This window comes from Sorex araneus, chromosome 2 (genome assembly GCF_027595985.1).
Source record: "Sorex araneus isolate mSorAra2 chromosome 2, mSorAra2.pri, whole genome shotgun sequence".
Taxonomy (NCBI): domain Eukaryota; kingdom Metazoa; phylum Chordata; class Mammalia; order Eulipotyphla; family Soricidae; genus Sorex; species Sorex araneus.
Window position 1 is genome coordinate 342,836,375 of NC_073303.1, and position 22,576 is coordinate 342,858,950.

Sequence of the window (22,576 nt, forward strand, 5' to 3'; positions counted from 1 at the left end):
CTTGGGTTCGATCTCTGGCATCCCACATGATCCCTGAGCACAGAGCCAGGAATAAACCCAAGCACTGCAGGGTATAAACTGAAAATTAAAAAAAAATTAAAAATAAATAGAGACAAGAAGTCCCCACTAATATCATGTTCTTTCTTGGAGACTTGTGCTGTTCAGGTGTATGGGTATGGTGCATCTGACACAACTCTCTGTACCAAAGACCCAACCATTCTCCACGACAACTACTCCCCCACGGCATCTTGAAGTAAGAAAATGAGTGAATACAAGGCCAGGGCAAGGAAGGTAAGAGATGAGCCTGGGACATTTGGTTGCTCAAGAAAGTAAAGAAGAGCTGATAAAATGATGGCAAGGAGACACAGAAGTCAGCCTGAATCAGCTCCCATGAACAAATCTTGGCCAACGGAATAAAAGACTTTAATGAATTATAACCTACTGGGTAGAGTAAGAATGTCTAAGTCCATCCTATTAGTAAAAATGAAGAAATAAAAAAAAAAACTACTGGGAAAAAGCTGACCAATGAAGGATAGTGGTAAAAAATCATAACCCTGCAATAATTATGAAATAGACTGATATATGCAAGAATCACCAATCAATGCAAATGTACAGCAGGAGCTTGATTCAAGAGTCGTTCTTTAAGGCATCATTAATTGCGTAGGAGAAAAAGTATAGGGAGGGGAAGATCGCCATATTCTAATCAGATGATCAAATTCAATCCAAAGAGAGGCAAACCCTCAACGAGTGCTTCTGGATGTGATTCATTCAAGAAATTGGGTCTCAGGGTTCGTGTCTGATTAAGGGGCTTAAACTAAAGAAAGCCATGAAGAGGCTGCAGCATGGGTAGCAATTATGTTGTAGGGGTTAGGGCATTTATGCTCAAGCTGCAGACCCTCGTCTGAATCTCTGGTTCCACATATGGTTCCCCTACACTGCCAGAGGTCACTTGAGCACAGAAAAAGAAATAGCTCCTAACTACTGCTGTGCATGACCCCCAAACTTACTTCCTCAAAAAAAAAAAAAAAGCAGCCTCTATCAGCTGCATGTGGGGACTGGCTTGGGATTGGGGGCCACCATCAGCTCCAGGTGGGGCACGTGGAGTTTTGATGCCTGCACTCAGCTCTGTTCTGACAGCACACAAGGTCAGTAATTATTACCCAGTGTCAGGAATCTGAAGATGCTGATGAAGATTGTGGAAAGGAATCAGGCCCTCCAGCTAAGAAAGGTCTATCCTCATCTCTCCCCAGGAGCAAAATCTACGAGGTGATTGGAAAGAATTCACAGCAGACAGTGAGGACTTGGAAGAATGGGAGGTGGAGGTCAAGGATGATTCCCCGTCGGCAGAGGGCAGGAAAAATGAAGAGGAGGATGAGATGCCATTCCGGCAGCGACAACGCTCCCTGAATAGAAGAAACAGGATGAGAACAGTTAACTCTAGTGGTTCAAGAAAGGGGGAAAAAAAAAGAAGGTTGAAATAAGTTCAGACCTAAGAGAAAGAAAAATCACCCAAATTACACGGAACGCTACAGGGTCTCAAGGTCCCATGAAAGGCAAAGGGAAGTGGATAACCACCCCCTCTCACCCCCGAAGAATAGAAACCGGCTCTCCCGCAACTAAAAACCTCAGCAAGCCCTGCACCTGAGAAATCTGGGTGTGGAAGGTCAGCAGACAAAGCCCAATCTGGGGGGATTAACATTGATGGTGCTGTGGGGACAAGAAATTTACTTAACACAGAACAGAGTTTGTGCCTGACTCATGGCTTTCAATACTCCTTTGCTTTTGTTGAAAATAGCATTTCTCTCTTTCAAAGAAAACCACAGTATGTCTAATTTACCTTTTTTGTCTAGTGCTCTTCTCTTTCCTACCACACCCTCTTCCTTCCCTTTCCCCATGAAAGCCATGTCAAATTAATGACTGCATGGACTGATTCATCATTTTATTTTCAAGAGACGGAGGACCCCAGCTGTAAAGCAGAAAGATTTGAAATGGATACTGGGAATTTTGTTTTGCTCAACAAGAGTTGGTTGAACAGTTGTCAAAACATGTGAAAAGGTTTAAAAGGGTTGCTTTTTTTTTTTTTTTTTTGCTTTTTGGGTCACACCCAGCGATGCTCAGAGGTTACTCCTGGCGTTGCACTCAAGAATTACTCCTGGCGGTGCTTGGGGGACCATATGGGATGCCGGGGATCGAACCCGGGTCGGCCGCGTGCAAGACAAATGCCCTACCCGCTGTGCTATCGCTCCGGCCCCTAAAAGGGTTGCTTCTTAACCATAATGGCAGAGAGAGAGAGAGAGAGAGAGAGAGAGAGAGAGAGAGAGAGAGAGAGAGCAAGAGTGAGTGAGAGAGCGGGTGGGGGAGGGGGTGGGGCAGGAGGGAAATTTGGGACATTGGTGGTGGGAAATGTACACTGGTGAAGGATAGGTGGTGGAACACTTTATGACTGAACAACTTTGTAACTGTATATCTCACAGTGATTTGATTGAAAAAAAAAAAGGTTGTGGCGGAAGTACAAGAACTAAGGTATCTGCCTTGCATGAGGCTGACCCAGTTCCAACCACTGCACTACATAAGGTTCCCTGGAGGGTCAGCTGAGCACAGAGCCAGGAATAGAGCACTACACGGTGTGGCCCAAGAACCTCCAACACACACACACACACACACACACACACACACACACACACACACACACACACACACACACACACACACACACACACACACACACACACACACACACACACACACACACACACACACACACGGTTGAATCTTTTTCTGATTAAAAATAAAAATCAGGTGTTCTATAACGCAAGTGCAGATGTTTAAAGATAATGACTTTGCCACTGATGGGCAAAGATGAATTTTCAATCATTGCTAAATGACTCATCCTTTTTTCCTGTGGTGGGGGAGAGGGTAGAACAGGAATGGAATGTCCTGGTCTTGTTGTAGGGTTTAAAAAAAAAAAATTCAGTATTTATCTCAGAAAGATCCTTTTCTCTTGCTATAGTCCTTAAGAAACTTAAAACAAAAAAAGGCAAGGGTCACCGAAACAATCACTCTGATTTCCTATTTCATTGTCTAATTACTCATTTAAAAAAACTATGTATATATCATGTCTATTCTGTTCCTTTGATTGATTTTATCAAGGACCCCATCCTCATGCCCAATTAGAATATCTATGGCAAGATGATCTATATATCACAATGAATTTCTTCGTGAAATGTTTAGTTTTCAGCAAAGAAGGTAGCAGTTAATGTGAAATTGAAAGGCAAAGTAACAGTAGACAATTTTTAGGTATTTTTTTCTGCCTATTTTATCATTTTAATGTAAATATCATCAGTGTTTTAATTTAAACAGTAAAGAAGTTTGCTGACTTAAAACTGATACTGGGTCTGGAGTGATAGTACAGCGGGCAGTGTTCTCGCCTTGCATGTGCCCAACCTGGGTTTGATCCCTGGAACCCTATATGGTCCCTCAAGCCCACGGGAGTGATCCCTGAGCGCAGAATCAGGAGTAAGCCTTGAGCACCACTGGGTGTGGCCCCAAACCAACCCCTCCCAAACAAAAACAACAAAAAACGATATTCTTTATCCCATTGCTAGAAAAATTTTCTAACTCTAGAATTTCTACAAAGAACTTGCAAGTTTTTCTTTTTTAATCAAATACTATTTCTGAGCAGAACTTCCTGACCCCGGGCCAGACTGTCTTCACCAGGGCACCTTGGAGCGGGGTGGGTTGAGTGTCCCTCCCGGCCCCAAGCAGAACCCTGGTGTCTGAAAACCTCCAGATTGCATTCGCAGCCTTGCTCAAGGCCACTCTCCGCATGCTTGGATGAGCTTCAACCAAGAGGGGACAAACCTCACCCAAGACAGGATGAACCTCACTCAAGAGTAGACTAATAGGAAAATCTAGGTATGCGGGAACCTGTGACTGAGATCTCATAGGCAGGGATCAGGCCTGGGCCTCCTCCCCCAGGGTCCCCAGTTTTCCAGTAGCTTGGCAGTCACACCCACAAACTGCCCCTGGCGCCATGTAATCTCATCAATGGCCAAGACCCAGAGACTATAAATTAAAGCTCTGGGAGAGAGTGCACAGAATTTCCTGGAGCATGTGGCTGCATTCGCGGCCATGCAACCTCTTACATTCTACCTCACTTATCAAAAGTATCACACATTTGTTTGGTTTCTAACATACTTGCCTGTATTCTCTTACATTCAGGCTTAAATGGCTCCAGAATGAAACACAACAACCCTCACACACTTCCCTCTTACTATGGTGGGAAGGTGCTTGGTTGTGGGAGTGGTGTTTGGTATTTTATCTGTAATGAACTATTGCGAACTACTTCTTATTTTTTGCTTTTTGAGTCACACCCGGCGATGCACAGGGGTTACTCCTGGCTCTGCACTCAGGAATTACTCCTGGCGGTGCTCAGGGGACCATATGGGATGCTGGGAATTGAACCCGGGTCAGCAATGTGCAAGGCAAATGCTCTACCCACTGTGCTATCGCTCCAGCCCCTGTGAACTACTTTTATGAAAATAATATATGTATATATATATTTTAATGCTATTTCTGTACCTAGTAAGGGACTGGGGATGTAGTCAATGCTGGTGAGCCAACAGTGAGTGTGGGGGCTGGGTTCATCCCACACCCTCTTCCTGGTTTCCAGCCCTGAGCCAACAAGAAAAACAATAAAAGGAAGGAAGGGAAGGTGGGAAAGAAGGAAGAAGGGATGGAGGGAAGAAGGGAGGAAGAGAGACGATATGTGTAACTGGGCATTGAACCTGGTTAGGCCACTTACAAGGCAACTGCCCTATCTGCTGTGGTATCTCTCCGGACTATGCCTGATTTTCTTTGATAGTATTTGATCTATGATTTATGTATCTTACTCATAGGCAGGGACAGTCAATAATTCTATCACGTTAACTATTTATTTAGCCACACCTGTTAATAGGCTTGTCAGTAACTCTTGGCTCAGAAATGCTTCCGGTGGTGCTCAGGGGATCACTGGGTACCAGGGATAGAATCCAGGGCCTTACATGTGCCTGCAAGGCAAGTGCTATACCACTGAGCACATCTCAAGCCCTCTATTATGCTGTTACGTTTTAATACGATGCTTACATTAAGGCCGAGATTAATTGCTCCCTTTTCTGTTACTAAAAGAGCGGATGAAGTAACCGACCATGTACCCACAGCTAACTCAAGTAGGAATCATCAGTATGGAAGTGTTTAGGAATTTAGGTAGGGCCAGAGTGATAGTACAAAGGGTCGGCCATTTGCCTTACATGCAGCTGACCCAGGTTCAATCCCCAGCATCCCATATGGCCCCCAGAGCACTGCCAGAAAGTGAAAATAATCATTAAAAATTTCTTGCTCACAATTCTAGGTCAACTCTATATACTGTTAACCTTTGGAACAAGCAATCTGTTAATCTGCATGAGTGCTATAAAACACAATCAGCTTTGTTGTTTCTATAGTAAACTGGCTTTTTTTGGTAGGACGCGTTATCTGTGCAGAAACGTCAGCACTATCCTGTTTGAAGGTCAATTTTGCTTCCTAAGATTTAAAGTTCATTTCGGGTGACTCAGATGAAAGATTATTATTATTATTATTATTATTATTATTGTTATTGATATTAGAGTATCCCGCCCACATGGCAGAGCCTGGCAAGCTCCCCGTGGTGTATTCCATATGCCAAAAACAGTAACAACAAGTCTCACAATAGAATGTTACTGGTGCCCGCTCGAGCAAATCAATGAATAATGGGATGACAGTGCTATTATTATCACAATTTTTTGCAAGAACTCATCTATGTTGATTCTGCCCATCAATGTGGATTGGTGTAATTTAAGATTTTTAAAATTTTGTTACTGGGCCACATTAAGCAGTGCTCTGGGTCTATTCCTGGCACTTGGTCCTCTGTGTTCTCTCTCGGGCCCCAGTTTAGGAATCCAAATAAATATTTTTTTCAAATTGTATTTTTATTTGGAACAATTTTAGACTTACGGAATTGCTGAGAGGACAGTATAGAGAATTTCCATACAACCATCACCAAGCTCATCCTTTCAACATCTTCTATAACTATGGCATATTAATCAAAGAAATTAAACACTGGTAAATTTCTATTGAGTAAGCTATTATTATTATTATTTTTTGATTTCACAGTTTTTCCTCATTAATGTCCTTTTTCGGTGGGTGTTTGGGATCAAAACCCTGGGTCCCACAGTACATATATATATTTCTTTGGTCTGTAAGTTTCTTGGGCTTTCGCACTTGTGTGTGTTGACTTCAACAGTTCTGAAGAATATAGATTAAGGATTTTTTATTTATTTATTTATTTATTTATTTATTTTTTTTCTTTTTGGGTCACACCTGGCGATGCACAGGGGTTACTCCTGGCTCTGCACTCAGGAATTACCCCTGGCCGTGCTCAGGGGACCATATGGGATGCTGGGATTTGAACCCGGGTCGGCCGCGTGCAAGGCAAACGCCCTACCCGCTGTGCTATCTCTCCAGCCCCAGATTAAGGATTTTTTAAGCTAATGAGTCATTTACAGAGGAAAGCTCCTGGCATGGGTGAAGGTTGGCCTTCATTTCCTAGAGGGTCTAGGATTCAGTCATTGCATTCCCTTGACACTGGCCACCAAGTGCTTATAAAGATTTCTTCGGTATTTAACTTTCACTTTAGCACAAAGCCTTTTACTTTTAACATTATTCACCAAACTAAACTACAAAGTCAAGTTTGATTCCTGCCTTTATATTAGGTGACCTCAGATATAGTACTTACTAACCTTACAGCAATATAGATCTGGGACTGGCAACTGAATTGCCCACAATTCTTTTTCTTCTCTTGGCAGTTTCAAGTAGTTCTCAGAAAGTCATGTGGTATTGGAGACTGAATCTGGGGTCCTATACAGGCCAGAACTTTGTGCTGTCCCCAGCCCATGCCCACCCTTCTCCTCTGGCCTAGATCCTGACTTTGTAAATAAAGTTTTGTGTCACTGTATCACTGTCATCCCATTGCTCATCAATTTGCTCGAGTGGGCAGCAGTAATGTCTCCATTTTGAGACTTGTTACTATTTTTGCATATTGAATACGGCTGCAGCAATAGCACAGCAGGTAGGGCATTTGCCTTGCATGTGGCTGACCTGGGTTCGATTCCTCTGCCCCTCTTGGAGAGCCCGGCAAGCTACCGAGAGTATCTCGCCCACAGGGCAGAGCCTGGCAAGCTACCCGTGGTGTATTCAATACGCCCAAAAAATAAAGTTCTACTGAACTTTATTTACAACGTAAATATATCTGCTCATTTCTGTCTAATCTATGGTTGCTTGCATTCTACACGCTCTTAAAAAAGTACTCTTTGTCCCTTTACCGAAAGGTTTAGGTGAATGGGAAAAAACATGACCTCTGAAAATGAACCGTTTCAATATTATTCACTAAACTACAGAGTCAAGTTTGATTCCTGCCTTTATATTAGGTGATCTCAGATAAAGTGTTTTACTTTGCTGAGGCTCAGTTTCCTTACTTGTAAGAAGGAACACCACCCTTGACGTTAAGCGCTCAGTCAGTGTACAAAACCACCTCCCACAGAGCAATGATCTGTTCTTCATAAAGAGGTTCATGCTACTTTCGTTAACAATAAAAACATTTTACTCTTATAATTCCTCTTTACATTGTCTTTTACGTTAGCTTCTATTTCCAATCACTACTATTTTCAAGCCCAGACCAGTACTTCTAAACATCATCCTTCTCTCTATGCTAACGAACGGCTCGAGTTTTTATTGAGTGCCTTATCCTGGAATAAAACTTAATGTCAGAAGAGGGCCTGGAATATCATTACCATTGTATCCCTAAGGAAGTGAACATGCTGAAATGATTGAAAATAGATCGTTTGCGGAGAGACCAGTCTCTAAAATGTTCCAGGGTACTGCTCTCCTTCCATTTTTATTAAAACTTTGTTAAAAAAAAAACAACAACCCAACTTGGCAGCTCATGTAGTTGGATCAGGACAGAGACAGGGATGCAGAGAGGACTCTCAGGAGATCTGAGAAATGCACACATGTTCAGTCATGCAACAAAATACTTCCAATTCATGTTCCGGGAGTCAACAATGCTTGCCACATGTGAAAAAACTCACAAAGCTCTTTGGTAGCTCTTTAAAACAACTCTTCCTCCCCTCCCCCTCGTCCTCCTTCATGAACATCTACCTTCTGGAAAGAAAAAAGCGCATCAGCTGAGTGAGGGCCACACAGAAAACACCAGGCGTCCTGCCCACACGGCTTGGAGCCATGCAGCAGACAGGACGTGCGGAGATGAAACGGACCACAAACGTCCTGACTGGATGCCACTTTCTGGGCATGTTCAACGGTTTTGCCAACAATCTGGAGTAATGTGTGAACCTTTAAAGGAAATCGCTGGATTCCCAAGCACAGCCTGGGTGAGTACAATTCTGTGCTCCCAGCTCTGATGTCACTGCCGATGCTAGCAGTGAGCTCTGTGTAAAATGATGACACTAACATACTGGCCAATTTTGTGGTCACTGTCAAGTGACAGATGATGAATCTCAGAAATAAATGTTCTTCCTTTGGCAGCTGAGCCAAACAGTCTCCCTTGGTTTCTACAGATGTGATTTATTTGCATAATTTCTTTCTTTCTTTTTTAACAGCGAAAGAAACAATGCATTCGTTCTAAGTGCTTCGGTATGTGTGCCTGGCTAACATTTCCAGTTTCAATGTTTCCTGAGAGGAAGTAATTCAGAGCGTGTTATCTAAACAACTCTTAATAGGTCTAATCCAGGAAACGATCAGGGTTTTACAGTTCGTAATCTCTCTCAGAATTAATACCTCAAGGTTCATCAACATTTTACAGCCTGATGTAAAAATTTAAACACCACCTCCCCCTTTGACTCTGGAAGTTCTATTAATAGGCAATCTGTTCTCTAAAAACATTTATTCTAAAGAGCAAAGATATCACTGAGGTTAAAATGTCAACTACTGAAAAAAAGATCAGGATTGTTCCGATCGATGCATTAAACAGATTAGTATTATCTATCTTTTAGCTCTATTCCAATTTCAGTTTCTATAACTCTTGCCTTTGGAAAGTGGCAGAAAATGAAGAAGGAAGGGCCTTAGCAGTTAGGATAAATGTCAACTCTGATTCTGTTTTCATTCTTTTAATAAGTAGCCGGGTACGGATGACAAAGACAATGGTTTTTGTGCCAGCACAGCACAGGCCTGGCCAACTGGTAGTTTTTCAGAGGAGGTCTCGAAACCTCAGACGACAAAAAAAAAAAGAAAAAAAAAAAAAAGCACTGGGAGGTCTTCAAACACTGCAACAATTAGCCTCACAATGGTATTCAATTTACTTCTGAATGAATCCCCAAAATAAGTGACATGTGACTTGGAAGGAAAACACACTTTTCAAAACTGGAAAAGAAAAAATGGACTACCTCTAAATTCATTCACCTCATTTTTTAGGGCTCCTTTTTGCACTGGGCAGTTTGGGTGGCAGAGCAATGGATCATTTTGATAAGTTGGGGAGAGCCAACACCGGGCGGTGGAGCTCACCACAGCCTCCGACGTTGCCAAAAGGCTGTCAAGGTGCTGCCTTGGCGTCAATGCTTTGAAGGCACTCGGACCGCTCAAATCAACAACTTGAGGGGAAAATGAGCTAATTTTCAGTAACTTGGAAACTTCGGGAAAAAGCTGTAGCTTAGCATCAAGTTGCTCATATTAAATTTGAAAACTCTTGCTTATTAATTCGGCAATGCAACTTTAATCTCTTTCATGTACATTTAACGCTTTTTCAAGCAACAGGTAAAATAGCCCAACTCTAGTTTGGTTTCTCAGTTAACAGTTTAAAATTTCTCTGTTAGTGATACATTTTTGAGGTGGGCAGAGGATCGATACCTCCCAAGTGGCGCTTAGGAGGAGCAAAGGCCTCTTCTGGCGACTCTTGGCCAATGGCCCAGAGTCTGAGGACTACTTGGGGGTCCCCAGCAGTGCTGGGGGTACCATATAGTGTAAGAAATTGAACCAGGGTTGGCTGAATGCTCGGCCTAGGCCATTTCTCTGGCACCTCAGTTTAACACTTCACAGTAGTACTTTAGAAAAGTTTTATTAAAATTATTATTCATATTCATCTTTATAAACAAATCTAAGCGATTCACCTCACTGATATACCATCTTATAAAATTCCAGGGTACAGTTTTACACCTCCAGTTGTATTAAGTCTCACTTTGTCCAGCATCAAGGACCCAGGTCGTCACACTGTCAAAATAATTAATTAACTCATGTTTCCTGAACATTTCCTTTTGTCTCTGTACTTTTCAGTGTCTAAGTGGTATTTTGGTTGTGTTAGACAATTCATTTGCTTTCATTATTTATTCTACACATAAATGCAATCACTCGGTAATAGTATTTCATACTCTGTCTTATTCCACTTAGCATAACCACCACAAGCTCCATTCATGATGTCATAAAAGGCACAATTTCACCTTTGTAAATGCTGAGTAATATTCCATGAAGTCTGTGTTTAACAATTTTGTTTTTAGTTAGTCATTCATAGATAGGTATTTGAGTTGATTCCATGTTCAGGCGATTGTGATGGATGTTGCTATACACATTGAGATATACATATCTTTTCAAATTAATGTCTTCATATTTTTAGGATAAATGCCAATGAACTGGCTAACACAACAATATCTAGATAACATAGTACTTCATTTAAATTTTTAAAAGCGTTGACATAATGTTTTCAGTAGAGGCTGCATAAACATATTCTTACTCAAAGTGTACCTGAGTTCTTTCTCAGCACCCTTGCCAACATTTGTTATTTACAGGTTTTTACACCTGTGGGGTTGGGAGCCACACCTGGTAGTGCTCAGTGCTTACTTCTGGCTCTGCACTCAGGGATCTTCAGTGCTCGAGGGATCATATGGGATGCCAGAGGATCAATCCCAGGTCAGTCAAGGGCAAGGCCCTACCCACTGTACGACTGCCTGGGCCCCTTTCCAGGCTTTTTGATAGAGTTCATTCTCAAAGGTGTGAGGTGATAGCTCACTGGGAATTTGCATTTCCCCAATGAAAAGTGGGATCAAACATTTTTTTACGTGCTTGTAGGAGACCTGTGTATCATTTTCTTTTTTAAAATTGTGTATCTTCTTTCCAGTCTTCTGTTATGTGTTGACTGGGCTGCACTGTGAGAGGTGTCTGAACTGCGTGAGCTCATTATGTATTTCAGATTGTCAGCTTACGGGGTCTGTTCTGATGCATGTTATCTGGTTAGAAATGCTACTGGGTTGATCCATAGAAAACATCAAGATAATTTGTTGGATTTTACCTCTTTAAATGTTAAAATCATATTCTTACATGAAATATGTAAAAATCTGCACGTGTAATATTCAAAAAGGCTGCCAAATCCTTTGTTTCGGACCACAGCACTTCAAAATACACAAGACAGGATTTCCTAGGTAACAATTATTCAAGATGTTCAGATTTTTGAAAAGAAAATGAAAGAAGCCACTGTGTTAATTTGAAACAACAGTCTGATAACAATCATGGACATTACCTCAAACCCACAAAGAGAATGAAAGGAAGCAGTGGGAAGACTGGACAGGATTAGGAGACCTGGCTTGCTGCTAAGCACTTCTGAGGCTTTGTGTGAGTCAAGGAAGTGGCTAACATCTGTTTCTCAGTTTTTGGATTTGAAAATGGGCAACACGGCTTTGTAAGTCTAAAATCTGACAATTATAAAAGCTCTGAACCTATAAGTTCTGAGTCCAGCTAGATTGTTGTGTGTGTGTGTGTGTGTGTGTGTGTGTGTGTGTGTGTATGTGTGTGTGTGGCCACACCTGGCTGTGTCAGGGCTTACTCCTAGCTCTGTGCTCAGGGGTGTTGGGAGACAAGTGTGGTGCCTAGAATCAAACCAGGACCAGGCGTGTGCAATGCAAGCGCCATATGCCCCGTACTCTCTCTGGTCCGGTTCCAAACAGTCTATCCTTCCTCTCGTGGTCATGCTTCTCAGTACTCGAACGCTTAGTTATCAGGTGAGTTCTCTGGTCCTCACGTAACTTTCTCCCTATTTAAACAGAACAACCCCGAGCCTTTGGCTCCATGCTCTGGAAGCACCGCTCCTCGGCGCTGATGGCCCTCCCGAGAGCAGGTGCCTACGCCAGCTATCAGGGGCTGATGTGCAGGTGACAGGACTGTCTGCTCAGCGCCAGTCCCAGACCACAGGCTGACAGCTCCCTAGAGTGTGGCAGGCAGAAGCGGTGACTAGAGCTCAGGGTCACATCCGGTCGAGTGCTCATGGCTCCTATGGGCGCTCTCCCCAGGGGGACCATGCAACTGTGTTATATGTCTCTGGGGAAAAGCTCTGCAGAAACTGCGGAGAGCACAGACCTTACCACTACAACAAGACTAGCAATGTTTCAAACGTGCAAACTAAGGTCCCGGGTGCCCTTAGACTGGGGACAGGACTTCTGAGGCAGAAAGCTTGGAGGTGACAGCAGTGGAGGTGGAAAGGCTCTTACCCACTCAAGAGCACTGCCAATGAACTCAGGCCACACGGAAGGCAGCGCTTTCCCCTCTCCAAACTGTCACAGTAAAGAGACACGCTGGATGAAGAATTCATTTACGTGTCATTACACCGAAGGAAGCAAAGATATGTGTAGAACATTCCTCAACCTCACTGGCTGGGTCTGAAAGGGTGGGACATTCTGGAAACAATCTGCTTGGTACTGGTGTAAGTCTCCACAGAAGTATGAAAGGTGAAGAGGTCTTGTGAAACAAATAGCCACCGCATACTATGGAGTTCTCAGTGTTTAACACACTGAGGATATAAAGCACTAAATAAAGAGAAGCAAATGACATAATCTGTTGGTGGGAATTTTTTTTTTTTAATGGGAGAGTTAATTTGGTAAATTTTCCATGTTCTGAATCAGGGGTCATCATTTTCTTATAGGGCCAGAGTAGTGATTTTAGGCTTGGTGGAATAACACAAGTTGGCTGTAAAGGTAGGGATCATCATAGGTAACCCTAAAGTGTGTAGGATGACTGCGTTTCAGTAACATTTTATTGACAAAAATAGGTGGCTTGCCCAGAGGATGCAATTTGTCAATCCCTTATGGAGAAACATCTATGGGATGGGGAGTATTACCCACCTCTGCGCGTAAAGACTAAAGGGTCTAGTGCAGGCCAGTCTGGAATGGGCTGTACTCAACCACGAATCTAAGGCCTGAGCAACACTACAGTTCCCTTTGTGCTGGTTTGTTTTAAAGAATGCTGATAACTAAAATGCTGATAACTAAAACAACTGTTTACTTTATTGAAAAGTAGAACGAACCTTTGGTTGGATGACTAACCTAGAGCTAGGACATCTTCTGATTTTTTTTTTTTTGTTTTTGGGTCACACGCAGCAATGCACAGGGGTAATTATTCCTGGCTCTGCACTCAGGAATTCCTCCTGATGGCGCTGCGGGACCATATGGGATTGCTGGGAATCGAAACCGGGTCGGCCGCGTGCAAGGCAAATGCCCTACCTGCTGTGCTATCGCTCCTGCCCCAGGACATCTTCTGATTTTGCAAGGGAACATGGCTGATGAAAAAAATGGAAAGGTGGTAGCCTTCTAAGGTACAAACAAACATGCCCTGGGCCAGAGAGACAGCATGTTGGGGAAAGCACTCACCTGGCATGAGGCCAAGGTCGGTTTGACCCCTGGCACCGCATCTGGGCCAGGAGTGATCCCCGAACACAGAGGCAGGAGTAACCATTGAGCACAGCCGGCTACGGCCCCATGGCCCCCAAACAAAAGACAAAACAAACCCAAAACATGCTACAGAGAAGGTAAACCAAAAGCCAAGCTCTTACCAGGGAAATTTAAAAAAATGTAAGAAATAAAGGAAATAATGAGAAAAAGAAAAATGTGGGATAGGTAGGAGACTAAAAACAAAGAAAGCCATTACTTTCTGAGCGACTAAGGAAGCATCACAAACCACTGGGGAGAGGCACCGGCCCATATATTCTTACATTTTCCTACCCAACCCCCGTCTTTTTGGGTTTGTTTCTGAACCACACCCACAAATGCTCAGGACTTACTCTTGGCTCTGCCTCAGGAATTACTCCTGACAGTGCTTGGGAAAAAAATGGTACACTGAGGTTTCGGAGTGCAGGGCAAACTCCCTAGCTGCCATGCCATTGCTCCGCCCCACCACGGTTGTCTTTTAATCTTATTGCTGTTCCTTTCAATCTCCTTTCTAGATGCCAGTGCTGAGGTGTTTTAGGCGTAAGCCCTCAGTCTTTTCTCTTGGTAAATTTAGAGGTTTGGTTATATTTTCTTGGTCTCAGCACGGGTGACTTTTAGAACAAGGTAAGTTTTTGTTCTACGATTTGATTCTGGTCAATGAGTTGTTAGGTCTGAAAAAGAACATGTCCTCAACAAATCTTGTAAATAAAGAGAAATTTTACTAAGCAACCAAAGGGGGTTAAATTACCTAAACTATAATAGTAATAATAAACATTTTTAAATTAATAAATATATTTTAAAGTTACACAAAACTTGGAACAGACATAAATATACTTTAGCTAGTGAAGATTTTTCTTTTTTTTTTTCTTTTTGGGTCACACCCGGTGATGCACAGAGGTTACACCTGACCCTGCATTCAGGAATTACTCCTGGCGGTGCTTGGGGAACTATATGGGATGCTGGGAATCGAACCTGGGTCAGCTGTGTGCAAGGCAAACACCCTCTCTGCTGTGCTATCACTCCAGCCCAGTGAAGAATTTTTTCTACAGGGGATGGGAATGTGGCTCCGTGGTGTTAAGTAGTAAAACGTGTGCCTTGCATGTGTGAGGCACTGAGTTCAGTCACTGCCACCGTGTGTTCCTATCTTCCACTTAGAACCCAGATGGCTGTGACTCCAATAATAATAATAATAATAATATAATATTTTTAGGTGATTGTGTCACACCTAGCAGGACCCAGAGGTCACTGATGCCCTGCTTAGAGGAAGATGCGCTGTTGGGGATTGAATCTGATCCTCCTGTGTGCAAAGTATGCACTCTAGTCCTTTAAATTTCCTCTTTTATTTTTTTTTTTTTACTTTTAGGGTCACACCTGGTGACCAGCGATGCACAGGGGTTACTCCTGGCTCTACGCTCAGGAATTACTCCTGGCGGTGCTCAGGGGACCATATGGGATGCTGGGAATCGAGCCCAGGTCAGCTGCGTGCAAGGCAAATGTGCTACCCACCGTGCTATTGCTCCAGCCCCCTTTAAATTTTCTCATTGGTCTAAAATAATTTTGTAACACACAAATCTCACCCATTAGAAAAAAAAACAAAACAACCCAAAATACCAGAACAGAAGGAAGTGACTCTAACAGCTGTATTTTAGGACTGGAAGAAAGAATGACTAGACTAAGCCAATCCAACGGGCAGAAGCACTTTCCTGGAGTGTGGGCGGAGTGACTCATGCACAGAGACACTCAACCCCCCTACCCCCCCTCCCAACAAACTTGCACTCAGAGCCTGCAGTCTGCCTCTCGCACACGGGGGCTCTCTAAGAAAGAGACATCTTGATCTCGCCCCCTACATCTCAGAGTGGCTGAGTGAGTGGACTTCCGGTGAAGGGAACATTTTCAACAGAAAATCTTTTCCGTGCAAACCCCTTCAGAAATGCTTTCATGCAGCTGTGAATGTTATGAAGACAACTCAGTGAGGCTGGGCCTTATTGGAGGGTTGCTCCTCTGGCTAGTCGAAGGCGTCCACTCCACATGAAGGGGGCATGGGACTCTCTTTGGAAAAATCCAACAACAAATGCTGCAAACACTATTTAGCTTTTCTCTGCTGAACAAAAATCAATAAATACCTATGGGGCAACAATCTGTGTGCCAATTTTCTCTCCATGAACCGACACTGTCTTCACAGCATGGAATACACATGCATGATGTTCAAGGCACGTGCACTACAGCAGTCTAACCCTTTGCTGGCTTGCAAGGGAGCATCCAAACTCACCAAAGATTTGGTAAAAGAGTTGTGACATATGGACTTACAATCAAGTCCAGAGAACCCCCTATCCCAAACAACTTTGGATCTGCCTTCACAATTATTCTAGCAATTAAGCCCAGAACCAGACCCAGTCTGGTCAGCTACAGCCTGTTTTATGCTCACACAGGCCAGCTTCACCCCTCACTGTCATTAACCCATCAGGAAGACGGAACACGCCCACAAGGCACAGAAGGTCACTTACTGTGTACATAATAATCTGAAAGTTAAATTATTTTAGTGAGAATAAATATTTGGTTCTTCCAGAGCTACCTTCACGTTGAATGTTATTTCCTCCATGACGTACACGCGTTCAGGAAATGCTTTAGCCACCTCCTCCACACTGTTGAAATATTGCACTGGCTCCTTTATATCTCGGTCTTGTTCCAGCAGCTTGAATTGCCCTAAAATACATGATTAATGGAAGAGATGTGAGATGTTTACCCTGGACAGCTGTCACCATGACGACGACATCTCCTTTCCTCACTCCCACTCCTTTTTAGCCAAAGGCTTTCTGATCATTATCATTAAAAAGGGAAAAAAGTTATGGCAGCAAAGAGCATTTTATGCTATTATGTATAAAAATCAATTTTGAAATGAAAACAAACGTAGGTACACTCACATATATTTTTGGCTTATATTTAGAATTGATTATCTAAAGTCCCAAACCAAAGTGAATGGATATGTACCCGTAATTTGATCTCAAAGCAAAAAACTTAAGACTTGTGATAGTGGTGACACATTTTATTTTTAATAATAATTCACCTTGACATTAAATTCGAATAAAACCCACGCATATTCTAAAGTCAAGGTCGAATGGTGGTGGTGGTGGGAGAATAAAACCTTTCAAGCCGCTATTTAAAATACCTATAAACAGAACAGAAATACCAGACTGTTGGCTTTCATAAATTGGCACCTTAGGTTTCTAGGCTACATGGACAATGGTGAGGGCCCTGAGTTGCCATGTCGCTATGGTTCCATGGTGAGACTGGTTGGGGTTCAGCTTCCTTCCAAGAAGTAAATTTATGAGACTAGAATACATTACCCTAGTATTTGCAATTCGGGGGGAGTTTGTGAAGAACTCTGAACACGTAGCAGAGAGTGTTAAGGATCAATTATGTTGTCTACACATTTTCACTATTTATTTCACTACTCTGCTACATTCTAGAGTTATTTTCAGTTTAGAACGAAGACCATATGCCATCATGTGAAAGGAGTCATTTCTGAAGGTTGGTTCATATAACACAACACTTGAGAATCTTTTAAAGAAGAAATTATGAGCCACGCGGTTGAAGAGCTAGTACGAAGGGCTGAAATGCCTATTTTATATATGGGGGTCCTGGACAATTTCCATGTTCTCCTGAGCTGGAAATGACCTCCAAATAATGAGCTAGGAGTAGCTGTGGAGTGTTACCAGGGGTAGCCCCCAAACCATACTGACACCAGTATGGCTGGCACAGGGGAAGGAAAAGGTAAGAAGGAAGTAAAAGAAAATCAGAGACATAAGAGGTGATCGGACTGTGTGGCTCTGAAGAATCACAGTTCTTCACTGGAATGGACTGGGAATTACTGTGGGGCAAGTGAGGTAACCAAGGTCGTAGAAGAACAGACTGTAAAGGGGCTCAGAGGCAGAGATGTCAAGTGGGGAAGCGTCTACAGTAATGCAAGCGTGAGTGCAGGCGTTGGAAGAGATGAGAAAGTATTAAGAATGTGTCGGGGCAGCTGAAGCCAACCGGGAGCTGCCGTTAGCCAAGTTGTGTAGGTTGGGAGACATTCATGCGATGGTTGAGAGGGTGGTCTGGCTGGAAATAATAAATCTGAAAGTCATTAGCACAGAGATGAACTTTATTTTATTAAAATTTTTTTTTTTGTTGGACCAAAAATGATTCTTATTGGGCAGGAGTAAGGCAATTGCCTTGCATGCAGCCAATCCTGGTTCAATTCCTGGCACTGAATATGGTCCCCGGAGCACTGACATGAATAATCCCTGGACAGAGAGCCAGGAGTGAGAGCTGTGCATGACTGAGTAGAGTCCAATCTCACCGCCCAAAAATAAAATTATAAAGATTTGTGTTTTGGTCATATCCAGTGGTGCTCAGGGGTTATTCACGGCTCGGTGCTGAGGGGTTGCTCTCAGCAGTTCTTGGGGGGGGGGGGTACAAGCAGCATTGGGGATTGAACATGGGTTTATGCTTAGCATGATATACAGTCCACCAAGCTATCTCTCCTACCCACACATGATCTTTATTTTATTTATTTTTAAAAATCTTTCCAAAGTAACTTAGAAAATCGAGATTTCACGGTTTGCAATACTATAGTAATGGTTTGTCATCCATGTGATTCCAACACCACACCCATCACCAGTGTACCCATCTCCCACCTCCAAAGACCCCAAGTCCCCTCTCTCATCCTTCCCCGATACCGCCCCATTCCCCCCTCCTTCTACCAACTCAATTGTGTGGATCATAATGGAAGAAGAGACCCGCAGATGTAAAGATGATGAACAGAGATTAAAGGACAGGGAGAAGAGAGGTTTTAGGTTAGTCTTTCTTGAGACTGAGAAACACTCACTGGTGTTAAGAATAAGATCAAGAAAAGGGCGAATCCCAGAAGCTATGAAACCAGGTGACTCCCGCCGGACTTGAGTGCCGGGGGGAGTCAGGGAGGCGTCAAACACAGTGAACAAAGTGTGAAATGTGGCGTATGGATGTTGAAGGCACCAACCGAAGACTTAGGTCCAAAGTTTGTGAGAACAGATGAAATAGAAATTGAGAGAGAACTGAGAGTCTCAAGAATGGTCCCTAGATATGTACTGGGGGCTTCACTTGAATGGGGAGAAAATATGCAAAGTGGAATTAAAGGGAGGAAGTGGACACAGGGTCTGGGGAAAATTTCTTTCTTTTTTGGGGGAAGGTGTCCAGTGTGAAAAGGCCCGGGGGGTCGGGCATGGGGTGTCCCACCAATGACTCTTGTCCAACTGGGCTGGTGATTCAGTGCAAGAGCCTGAGGACGCGCTGCTGCTCAGCCCAGTGATGCCCAAGACACTGGACCACAGGGGACTCCAGGGCTGTAGCTGAGAACTGCCGTCCTATCTCCCAGTCCCTATTTTTGTGTCCCTTAATATGACAGAACGTGACACATGCTTCAATGCTGATGGGAGTAAACCCACAGGGGAGGGCCAGGGAGATGATGGGAAGAACGACTAGCCCCTATCTCTGAGTAGGCAGAGTGGACAGCAGAACAGGGAAGCTGCCTTCACAGGGCTCCAGTGAGGGCGATAGTGAAGCGGGAATCAGGAATATGCCCCCTGAGCAAATCACTCTGGGAACCGGACACTCACAAACGGGTTATTAATCACTCCGACTAATGTTGTAAGAATTGGCTCACACCAGGTTGTAAGAACTGGAGCTGAGAAGTAAACGGGCTGTAAAACCTGCCAAGAGTGTCTCAAGCACAGGATGTGTCCACTGTGGGACCCTCCACCCGGCAACAAAAGGATGGAAACCGCTGAGACCTGTGCCCGGGGCTCAGTCCTTTTGGCAGCGGCCGGCCAGGTGGAGTTCCCACACAGAAATAAAAGGGGCCTCCCTCAGACCTCTCAGAGGCTGCCTGTTTCTGGGTCAGAATTCTCTAACAGTGGGCTCTTTTACTGCTTCAGCTTTCCTGCCACCGTCAGGAGGCATCGGCCGAGAAGGCTGAGGGATGAGGTGTGAAAGCAAGAGTCCAGTGAGAGGGAGTTAACACACAATGCCACTCCGCGGTCTTCAGCTCTGACCTGAATTTCATGATGAAGAATTAAAAGCGAAACCAGACAGAACCGCTTCTTTCTCCAGCCAATGTGCAATTTTCAGAGGCTGGCAACAAAGTGGGCAGAGACCAGGACTCAGCCAGAGTTGCGAAACTGCCAAGCGAGTAGGAGATGAGGAAAGGAGCAAAGGAGTCAGGATGCGGGCAAGGGAGCAAATGCAAGACAGACCGTGGAGCCTGAGCTGGGTAAAGAGGGACCCAAGATGTTGGGGAGGGGAAGGTGGTAAGTCTGAGAGTCCATCTCTGTTCCCTGGAAGGGAAGGGAATGAGCTTGGAGCCAGAGCCAGTGATTAAACATTGGCTGATTACGCCAATCAAGATCTTGGAGGCAGGCGTGCTGATGGGTCTATGGGAAAACTGTGGGAGACCAAAATTCAGGCTGGAGAGAAGCTAAAGTAATTGAGAAGTCAGGGACTATCTATGTGTTGTTTAGTCTCACCCATGTTCTTCATCATCTTCCTGGACAAGGCGATTTCACAATCATGTACATATGGGAGTACTTACAGGAACTCCTCTGAGATCAATGAACACACACAGACAAAAGTATAAAAATAAAAGCGACAGTGAAGTACAGTTAAATATTAGAAGCTTTCAACATGTGAACGTATCATTTTAAAACTGGGGCAGGGGCCGGAGCGATAGCACAGTGGGTAGGGCATTTGCCTTTTTTTTTTTTTGCACGTGGCTGACCCGAGTTTGATCCCCAGCATCCCATATGGTCCCCTGAGCACCACCAGGAGTAATTCCTGAGTGCAAAGCCAGGAGGAAGAACCTCTGTGTATTGCCAGGTGTAACCCAAAAAGCAAAAAAAAAAAAAAAAAGAAAGAAAGAAAGAAAATAAAGAAAAAACAAAACATGGGGCAATGGGGAGACAGTACTTGTCTTGAAAGCTGCTGCAGCCATGACAGTGGTTCAAATCCTTCTAGTGCACATAACCTCCCAAGCACTGCTAAGTGTGACCCCTGAGCACAGAGAAATGTGTGTCCCATCTGCTGTCAGGTGAATGCCAAACTTTGTAAAATATATTTTACTTTTCATGACTGGGTGGCTATGAATGCTTTCTCCCTTTCTATTTTATTGTCCAGCAGTTGCACATATGTCACGGGGTGCTGGGATTTCACTTGTGGCTTCCAGGATCAAAGGGGTGTTGCTGGGGACTATATGGCATAGCGTGGAGCTGCACAGGCATCAACTCTTGGTTCATGTGTGTGACACATAACCTCTAATCAGTGAGTTACGCGCCCGGGTCCAGACATGTGAACATTCTCTGTATGAGCAGAAGATTTCTTTCCTTGGTGCCATTCACTGGTCTCATGACTAATAGCACTATTCTCCTCTCTTCTATTCCTCATCTCAGATTTTCCATGATTTTGATTTGTTTATGTAATACATGTTATTTTAAACATTTTCCAATCTTATGTTTAATGATCTTAAAGTAAACAGTTGTTTTTCATTTTCTATACTGCCCACCTGCCTTTAAAATCAAAACGCGCCAAACGTATTCTTGTTTAAAACACTGGGGCCAGTATACATGTGACTTCTGACTCCAAGGAATGGTAAACTTGCTCTGAAATATTTCAGACTTCATGAGTGAAACAGTCCCTGTGGCACCCACTCAATTCTGGTGATGTCTCTTGAGCAGTTGTGTTCTAATCAGACTTGACCAAAAATAGGCAGCAGGTCAGAGGCCACCCAGTCTGCTGACCTCTGTCTGCTGGAAGGAGAGGAAAATATAGATCAGAGAGGTGTCCAGAAGACAGACCATGAGAAGTGATCAGTCCTTGCATATCAACACCATTAAACAGCTATAAAACACCTGAAACTACATCCTAAACAGGCCCGTGTTTACCTCAGAACAGCAGCTTTAAACAGAAGCATGGGAATGGATTATGTTAGGAGAATAATGTACATAATCAGCAGGCACAAACATCTTCTCACTGTATTTTTCCAAGACCAAACGTCTACTTTTACTTAGCTTCTATCCTTTGTGAACGAATACGCAGCTCTCAATTAATCCACTGCAAGTGCCCTGGGAGGGATGCTGAGCTATTGTGTTACTCTATTCTCGGGGACTGCTATAGCCTGGAGTGTAAACTTTGGTTAGAGTCGAACCATGGCGACAACCTAGAGTTAGGAGCCAATTCCCTGCCAAAATATGAAATCAATTTACATGACACATATTCCCACAACCCCCACATGGAGGAACTAATTTTTTAACAGACCGTTTCATGAATAACAGAGTCTTTGTGCCACCAAATAAAAACATTTGGAGATGGTGGAAACATCTGTTCTGAGATGTTACTGTCAAACTCCATTCCTGGAGCGGGAGGAAACGGCATTGTCTTTCGACAGCTTTGATGATTTCATAAAACGTCTCCATTGTGAGAACTGTTCCGTCTGTGGGACCCTGAAACTCCCAGGAACTAATTCAACACGGAATGTCATGCTCACTGATGACAGTTTCACAGAACGTGAGGCAATCTGTAAAGGGCCGAGATTGGTACCAGAGGGCCCTGCTTTTCTTACGTTTCTAAAACTATCTTATATAATCAACAAGTTGCAAAAAATAAAGACACCCCAAAAACATCCACTGGGGAGTTGTGTGTTCTTTAAGAATATTATTGTAACTTAACTCAATAAGGATGCAGTATTAAACAGCACCAAGAGGCTCAAAGTCCTATCTGAAGTCTCTAAGTCTTGGGTACTGTGCAATGCAACAGGA

At 43.6% G+C, this 22,576-nt stretch overlaps 1 protein-coding gene across 2 annotated transcripts in view; it reads right to left on the bottom strand.

Moving 5' to 3' along the window:
* GAREM1 (GRB2 associated regulator of MAPK1 subtype 1) overlaps positions 1 to 22,576 on the bottom strand; it is a 206,881-nt gene that overhangs the window by 25,685 nt on the left and 158,620 nt on the right. For both annotated transcript variants that reach the window (XM_004606049.2, XM_004606048.2), the window contains exon 3: positions 16,321 to 16,451. In XM_004606049.2, coding sequence (XP_004606106.2) covers positions 16,321 to 16,451 — 131 coding nt within the window. The remainder of the gene's footprint in view (positions 1 to 16,320; positions 16,452 to 22,576) is intronic.